This window comes from Abramis brama (assembly GCF_963993115.1).
Source record: "Abramis brama genome assembly, chromosome: 9".
Lineage (NCBI taxonomy): Eukaryota > Metazoa > Chordata > Actinopteri > Cypriniformes > Leuciscidae > Abramis > Abramis brama.
Window position 1 is genome coordinate 32658768 of NC_139971.1, and position 8890 is coordinate 32667657.

At 36.4% G+C, this 8890-nt stretch overlaps 1 protein-coding gene across 1 annotated transcript; it reads left to right on the forward strand.

Moving 5' to 3' along the window:
* The first annotated feature begins 866 nt into the window (after nucleotides 1–866).
* ctsd (cathepsin D) lies at nucleotides 867–8590 on the forward strand. Its single transcript, XM_084124543.1, has 9 exons — nucleotides 867–1114; nucleotides 2035–2191; nucleotides 3271–3394; nucleotides 5375–5493; nucleotides 5582–5781; nucleotides 5934–6056; nucleotides 6844–6988; nucleotides 7722–7820; nucleotides 8043–8590. Exons 1-9 carry the CDS (start codon nucleotides 1047–1049, stop codon nucleotides 8208–8210), a joined length of 1203 nt encoding a protein of 400 aa, XP_083980669.1. The 5' UTR covers nucleotides 867–1046; the 3' UTR covers nucleotides 8211–8590.
* The last annotated feature ends 300 nt before the right edge of the window (nucleotides 8591–8890 follow it).

Here is an 8890-nt window from a genome sequence, read left to right on the forward strand (position 1 = left end):
ATATTGCATTAGATTTATTAGGTGGGTAGAGGAATATATAATTAATGTTTGTTATGAAATTATGTCAGTTTCTTTGTAAAGGTGCATATAGTTTTTAACTTGTGTTTAGGCATTTTTTATAGACCTTATGTAGCTCCGCCCCTTTTCAGAGCTGCGCTCGTTGTCTTTTGACTTCCGGTCTGTATTTTCACAGCGATCTTGCGTATTTATGAATGAACGGCTCGTTTTAAAATCTTCCCGGTCTACTGACATTTGTTAAGACATCGGCTTTAAACATTACAGTCCTCATGATAACTTTCGTTAACTTTACATTAAGTAAATCCACTTCAAAAGCTAATTACTCCTGGACAGCAATGCCATTGAAATATACAGAGCGACCGCAAAAACGGAAGTTCAAAGACAATATTCTAAAGATGGCGGCGCCTTCGTTTCTCTGGCGCATAAGGTCTATACAGTGGGAGTGAGTAGCCTGTGGTTATCAAGTCTCACTGTCAGAATATTTTAATTTAAGCATAACAATTATAAACAAAATAATTATTATTTCTCACCAAGAGCTATGAGTTTGTATAATTAATGTATTTGTTCTAAGGAAAATAGTTGTACACAGCTGTAAATTATCAAGTTTTTATTTATTATGGTTATATATATCTGCATACTGTTGGGTACCACATTTCCAAGTAAATATCATACTTTTTTAGGGTTACTTTAACTTATTTATTGAAACTAATATTGAAACTGTTATGTTTCAATAAATAAGCTAAACCCCCAAACCGGCCCACCTCAACTTTTCGATTTGATAATCCGACCCTCGAATGAATAGCCCTGCCTCAGAGCCTTTATTCAAATTCTAATTAATGCGCAGAATCGAGCGCAGCCTTGACGCTCTTCAATGCATCATCACATGACGGTGAGCAAAAGTTGCTCGGCAGCACCATCACGTCAGCTGACTGCAGCCGTTTGTATTATATCAGATCACACAACAACATACTCTCAACAGACAGACACTACTCCTCAGATGCGTTAACAGGTCCCGAGGACTCGCCAACATGAGAATCGCCTTTGTGCTGCTAGTGCTAGCTGCTGCCTTTTTGTGGACGTCCGACGCTATTGTTCGGTAAGGTCGAACAAACAAACTTAACAATAACAACAACAAAATCCGATCATTATCGCCTTGTAAACATCGCAGTGTGATCACTGTAGTTCATTCACGTTAATTGCACTTACTAGTTTGTTTAAATACTATTTTATCCAGTTAATTAAAAAGATTACAGTTATCTCTTAAGACGTAGTCCCTCTATATCATTTTAAACGTGTAAAAATGCTGTCTAGGTAGGCTGCTTTCCATGTTTTAAGACACAGTCCTTTGTGAAAACGATTACAGAGACACAGAGGTCGTTACGGGTCTCCCACTAGACAACGAGGCTGGTCATTTATGATTCAGCAGAAACTAGGAGCTGTTTATAGACCAATATGAAGGGCTCTTTAAAGTTCAAACCTTTAGAAATCCCGTTTAGTGCACTGAAGCTGATACATCTCACCCAAATGACTCAAAAACAAGTGAATAATGTTTATATCACGTGGTCATCAATTACTTTATTTAGTCCTTTAGACCTTTGTTTTGTAGTTGTATTTAACTTGAATGTTATAAATTGACCTAATTTTTCTGTCAGTGACACATACTGAGGTTTATTATTCACCGCCGTATCGAAGTCCAAAACACTGCTGCTTTTACGGCATCACATATTGTTATACACATGCAAAGAGAAAATGATATTTGTTAGCCATAACCAATGCAACTAATTCATTTAGTTCATGTGCTTATTTAACTTGGCATGATTGATTGTAAGTATGTATAGTGAGCCATTGGTAAGGTTCTTGCCCTACTTAAAAGTTAATCATGATAAAGTGGGTGAAAAGGAGCCTTGACTTGCGTTTAGCATGAGAATGTTTTTAGTTTGCTGCAGGTGATGTGGTTATGACCGCAAGATAACCGTGTGCGGTTTACTAAATCCAAATGTGTCTGTTTCTCTCCAGGATTCCTCTAAAGAAGTTCCGTTCCATCAGACGGACACTGAGTGACTCTGGCAGAGCTGTAGAGGAGCTTGTGGCTGGTTCTGTGCCCCTGAAATACAACCTGGGCTTCCCAACTAGTAATGGTCCTACTCCAGAAACCCTCAAGAACTACCTGGATGTGAGTATTGCTTGTTTACATCATTTCCTGTGTAGGGCAACTGTGGTTTGCGCTGTTTTGCTAATGCAAATTAATCCGTTGGCTCTACTTAATGTAAAACCATTTACCAAACATCTCTATTTGTAACATATGTTGTTTTTTCGGAATATCACTAATGAATTAATTTGACGTCAGAGGCATGTGAATGTCTCTTTTTAACGGCAGAGGTTGCACAAAGCTGTACATCCAGGAAGTAGCAAATGCAAGAGGACAAGCAGTTGTTTTAAATCAAGTAAGAGTACTGTTGGCGGTGGAAACACAAGCCGGATCAGGGTTTACGTTCCCGAATCGTACTGTACCGTACCGTACCATACCATACCGCTCGGTGGAAACGAGCCATTACAGTCATTTTGCAGAGTCATGTCATATGATTAGTAAATACCACCATGTCGGCATTATGGAACGTGACTAACTGTAGGGAAAAAGTGAACCTGAAACTTGTTCTGTCATCTTTATTCACCACAATGTGCTAGTCTGTTTCCTGTCATAAGCTGTAATGGACAGCATGATGGTGTGATTGACAAACTGGTCATGAGTTTGTTTGTCATGCTTCTGTTACAATGCCTTTCCCACAGTAGGCCACGACAATCCTCTTTGGCAATGAACAGCTGATATTATTGCTGAAACAGGCTTAAGTAATTGATGCAAGATCTTAAGGGTTAAAAGATCACATTTGTTTTTGAGTGACATATGGGAGATGCACATTATAATTCAAAAAAATGTTTTGTCCTAAAAATGTTCAGTTTTCTTTTCTTTTTTTTGTATCTCAATCTCAATTACATCCATAAAAAAACGTTGGTTGGCATTTGTAGTTAAGGTAATAATAAATTAGAATATCAGTAAATCAGTAAAAATAAAAAATGTATTGTGACATTTATTGCATTTTTCTTATTAAATTCAGAGATTTTCAATTCACAGTGGAACTGAAATCTTCAATATTTGCATGCATAAGTTTTCGTTTTTTCGGAGGACCTAGTAATTGTAAACAAATTGTACAGACTGTTGTGGCGCTGAATTTGTAATTAATTTTTTGTTTACAGGCTCAGTATTATGGAGAGATCGGGCTTGGCACTCCTGTCCAGACCTTCACTGTAGTATTTGACACCGGATCCTCCAACCTGTGGGTGCCCTCGATCCACTGTTCCCTGACTGATATCGCCTGCTGTAAGTCCACGCAGAGCCTAGGGATTTTATCTCAAACAATATTGTCAGATCAGTGTTGTCCTTAAATGATTAACAATAAAATCTATATGAATTCTTCAAGAAACAAGAAGTTATTTGACTGTAGCCAAATGTTGCTCAAGCTTGTCATTGACATCTTTTTAGTGGTAGGAAGTTTGTTCCTGTAATCTGAACAAGAACTTTTTAGAGATTGTATCACACTACATTTCAACATAGTTTGGTGAAGTCTTGCAGATCAGCCTCAGTGACAACTTTACTTGGTGTGAATGTTTGGGTGTTTTAAAATGTGAGCAAAGTTCTGTATCTTTAGTAAAATTTGTATATACAGTAAGAGATAAGGGCACCATGAAATTAAAATTGACTTCATATTTTATAGAATATTGCAGTATTTATTATAAATGATTTATCCGTGCACATCATTAACTTTAATGTGCTCTTTTAGTCTTTAATAAAAAACGACTTCCCCTTCCTCTTGCAACGACAATCAATCATCTCCATTGACTTTGCATTGAGAGAAGCTGCATCCTTGTCATTTCTGACTTATAACAAAAAACGAAACAATGTCTAAAAGCTGCCATGTGACAAGGTGTAGAGCAAACAAGCTAAAAAACCCAGAAATACGTTTTTATAAGCTGTCGACCCCAAAAAATGAGCGTTTAAGGACACAAAAGTGGATACAGGCTGGAACGAATGGCTAAATTGTGGGATCCTGACACTTAGTATGCACTAAAAAATACACTTACCAGTGACAAAATGTTTACTGCACACTTAGTCAAATATCCAAATGTCAGTTTTATATATTAATTGCTGTAAGCTAATCTATCCCTGTCGCTGATTACGTTCCCTTCCAGTTCTCAGAGTAATATCACACCTTGCGCTGTTTCAATTGCCTGTATCCACTTTTCTGTCCTTAAATGCTTGTTTTTTGGGGTCGACAGATCATAAAAACTTATTTCTGTTTTTTTAGCTTGTTTGCTGTACACCTTGTTACATAGCAGCTTTTAGACTTTTTTTTTTTTTTTTTTTTTCGCAATGCAAAGTCAATGGAGACAGTTGGATTGTTTTCCCCCCTGCTGTGGGCGTGGCCTAAATGCGCTCTGTCTCTATAGCCGCCCACTTTTTCAGTGACCCCTGTTCCGGAAGTACTTTTTCAGTTCATTTCTCCCATAGGGATTTCAAAAGTCTTCATTAAAGCATTATAAGCCATGGACCAAGTCAATCAGCAACGAGTTAAATCATAACATTACAAACTTTGATTTGAAGCAAAAAAAGTATTTGGAAATCGGACAAAAATACAAAGGTACAAGATTATGTACTTAATGGCTTTAGCGAGAGAAAGAACTACAATCCCATGTAGCATTGCGAACAACACAATCAAATTAAAAACAATGGAGAAATATAAAACTATTCATTTAAAAAATGTTGATTATAGACAATACATTAAGTTTATTGCAAAATATGCTTAAATATGCAAACATTTAAATATTTTGAGAGTGTTGGGAGACCGACTCGATTATGTCATTAGCATTGCTTCATGGGAGTGTGCGGGGTGTTTTGCTTGTTTCGACTCTCTGATTGGTGGAATTTTCTGTACAGCATCATGGGTAATTTAGTTTTTAAACACGAATTCCGCTGTTGAACAATTATTTTACGTAGAAATAATGCGGGTGATGGCTTCACAACCTCATAGCTCACAGTAAGGCTGTCTTTAAAGGTTTAAAGGTTATTGTTAAAAATCTATTTCCCTATGGAGAAAATGAATGGAGTTTTTACATCTGGAACCCCACTGTTGCACTCTCTAGCAAACCACAACCATCCAACGAGCTAATCAACTCCTCATGGATAAAATCAAGTCCCACCCTACCCTACTTTTCTTGTTCGAGAAGCCATTTCACTCGGATATATGTCACAATAGAGAAGAAGAATATTGCAACTTCAGTATTTCTTTTTTTAAACCTGTAGTGCTTCATCACAAGTACAACGGGGGCAAGTCAAGCACCTATGTGAAGAACGGGACTGAATTTGCCATACAGTATGGATCCGGAAGCTTGTCTGGGTATCTCAGCCAGGACACATGCACGGTAGGAATCAACAAGTAACAAGTCTGAACATTTTTTTTGTCACCAGAAATGGTGAAGGCAAGAAACCGATCTGTTACTTCTCTTTCAGGTTGGGGATATTGCGGTTGAGAAGCAGATATTTGGAGAGGCTATCAAACAGCCTGGAGTGGCCTTCATCGCAGCCAAGTTCGATGGTATTCTCGGCATGGCCTACCCTCGCATTTCCGTAGATGGGGTTCCTCCTGTGTTTGACATGATGATGAGCCAGAAGAAAGTGGAGAAAAATATTTTCTCTTTCTACCTAAACAGGTAAATGAATTTATTTAGGCCATCCTGGTTTATTCCAGATGTTTATAAAATAAGCAAATAGTTACATGTCAGTCTGTCATAAACGTGTATTAAATGCAGTTGAATCATTCGGGCCTGATTGTTTTAGATGTCCCTGTTTATTTGCCCGACAGAAACCCTGACACCCAACCTGGTGGTGAGTTGCTCCTTGGAGGCACAGACTCCAAATATTACACTGGAGACTTTAACTATGTGGACATCAGCAGACAGGCCTATTGGCAGATTCACATGGATGGGTGAGAGATTTTTGGCTTCTGTGTAACGCAGTGGTCGTCTAAACATTTAGCTGATTTATACAAATCTATGTTTAGAAATCAAGAGTTGGGAAATGGTTTATTTTTAGGCAAGAAAGTATCTCATTGCAAACTTTCTGGCATTTTAAGCCTTTCCATCATGCATTGCTCTGTGTGGGAATCCCATTTTAAGGCGAGACACGGCAGGCAAAAACATCAGGGTTTTTTTTTTTACTGGTCAATTTTGAGATTTTTGGATATGTCTTCAATAACATGTCTTCTTTCAGACTTGTGGTGGAAAAAAAGTCTGAAATACACATTTAGGTCTTTATTTTACTACACTTTGTCTGTTCGCGTCTGTAGATTTCTCATAAATTCAACAAAAGTTGGTGTTCTTAATCATCCCTCTGTAATTTTTTTCCCCATCTAATATGTGAACACAATGAAAAAATCATTTTTAACCTGGCTTTATCCAATACTCAGATTTATGCAGATATATGCAAATTAGTGCATATTTAATTAGATATTGCCTAATTTGCATATTTAAACATTAAATTACAGAAAACTTGTAATACATTTTTTTCTCATCTTAATGTAAGTAATCAACTGGGAAAGTTTCATGGTGATATCTGCTAGTTAAAATTTTTACCCTATTCACCTGTAGTGTCTCGCCTTAAGTGCACTAACTGGTCTGTCATGTGATAGGCAGGAATTCTACCACTGAACCACCAATGCAGAAGATCACTATAACAATAATGTAGTGTTAACAGTTCTCTGTTTATGTGTGTAGCATGAGCATCGGCAGTGAGCTGACTCTGTGTAAAGGAGGATGTGAAGCCATCGTGGACACTGGGACGTCCCTGATCACCGGCCCCGCCGCTGAGGTCAAAGCCCTGCAGAAAGCTATAGGAGCAATCCCTCTGATCCAAGGAGAGGTACTGCAACTTGAAATATTTATATTATTATACATCACTGAAGCTTTGTGACACAATTAACTATCTATTAGGATACTATAAAATATTTAATTTTAACTTATTTAAACTTGATACAAATATAGACTATTGTTCAAAAGATTGGGGTCAGTATGCTCACTAACTGCATTTATTTGAGCAAAAATACATTAAGAACTGTGTTATTGTGAAATATCATTACAATTTAAAATAATTGTTTTCTATTTTAAAATTCCTGTGATGGCAGATTTTCTTCATTACTCCAGTCTTCAGTGTCACATGATCCTTCAGAAAACATTATAATATGCTGATTTGGTACTCGGGAAACATTTCTTATTATCAATGTTAAAAAACAAATGTGCTGCTTAATATTTTTGTGGAAAAAAAGGATTTTTTGATCAATAGAAAGTAAAAACAAAAAAACATTTATTTGAATGGAAATCTTCTGTAATTGTATACATTTCTTTACTGTAACTTTTGACCAATTTAATGCTTCCTTGCTGAATAAAAGTATTAATTTCTTTCTTTTTTTTCATACTGACCCCAAACTTTTGAACTAAATTTTTTAATAGATTTTTTTTAATTATTATTAATATTTATATATTTTTAAAGGTATATTGTGAACAAAGCAATGCATGCTTGGTGTGTTGTTTTTAATAGTGTAGGAAAATATAACATTTTTGATAACGTTCTCTTATTAAACACGTTTCCTCTGTAGTACATGGTTGACTGTAAGAAAGTGCCCACACTCCCCACCGTCTCATTCGTCCTGGGTGGAAAGACTTACACTCTGACTGGAGAACAGTACATACTCAAGGTTAGTCTTGTTTTGTCACCTCAGTGCTGTTGTTTTGATGTGGAACTTTGCATTAGCAGAACTGTGAAATCGAGGTGTTGTTTGAGGAAATAGTCATGCCTGAGTCAGAATAAAATCATGTGCCTGATGTTTTTTATAAATCACATGCAGCTAGTAGCCAGTGAAAGCAAAACATTCTTACGTATGACAAAGACATTCTAAAGATTGTGTGTGTGTTTACAGGAAAGCCAGGGTGGAAAGGACATCTGTCTGAGTGGATTCATGGGTCTGGATATCCCACCTCCCGCTGGACCACTGTGGATTCTGGGTGATGTGTTCATAGGGCAGTACTACACCGTGTTTGATCGAGAAAGTAACCGAGTGGGCTTTGCTAAGGCCGCCCAATTGTAGAATTTAACACTTAAGATGTGTCATAAAAGTAATAAGAAATCTAGGAATCTTTCAATATCATCTCTGCTTAAATGATAGAGTAGCGGTATGATTGATGTGTTTGCACTGCTCCTAGCTTTCTGATGTTTTCGTTTTAAAGTAGCATGTGGAGATGAAATGATTCAGGGAAAAGTCAAAAAGATGACAATTTACACTCATTTGCTTTTTAGCCGAGGCTTATTTTAATCCTTATGTGATTGTAACACCATGCTTTAACATTTATTTTCTAATTGTTATGTCATTGATTTTAGACACTACCTGTTTTAAGATTTTTATTGTTGAAAACGACCTTCCAATGACAGAACAAATCAAAAATGGACAATAAAGATGTTTTAAACCCACCTATGTTGTTAAACCTTTTCATTTAAACAAGGGCTCAGGTTTAAGGTTTAATTTTTTTTTTAAAGATGCATAATATAAATTAATAGTTCAGATGCAAAAGCCTCTAAGTGCCATCTGAAATTTTCTTCTAGAATGATCATTTTTATCAAGTAAGTTCAGTAATTTCACTTAAATGGCAATGAAAATTGTCATTTAAGTGAAATTACTGATCTTAAATATACAAGCTTGACAAAAATTATCATTCTAGAAGAAAATTTCAGATGGCACTTATAAGTTGATGATTTAATCATAATGGCCAA

Bases quoted from the DNA above. Each gene is read 5' to 3' on its own strand.
- ctsd (XM_084124543.1), top strand. From the start codon at position 1,047: ATGAGAATCGCCTTTGTGCTGCTAGTGCTAGCTGCTGCCTTTTTGTGG. The intron at 3,395-5,374 runs GTAAGTCCACGC...TTAAACCTGTAG, and splicing joins CCTGACTGATATCGCCTGCT to TGCTTCATCACAAGTACAAC. The intron at 5,782-5,933 runs GTAAATGAATTT...TTTGCCCGACAG, and splicing joins TTCTCTTTCTACCTAAACAG to AAACCCTGACACCCAACCTG.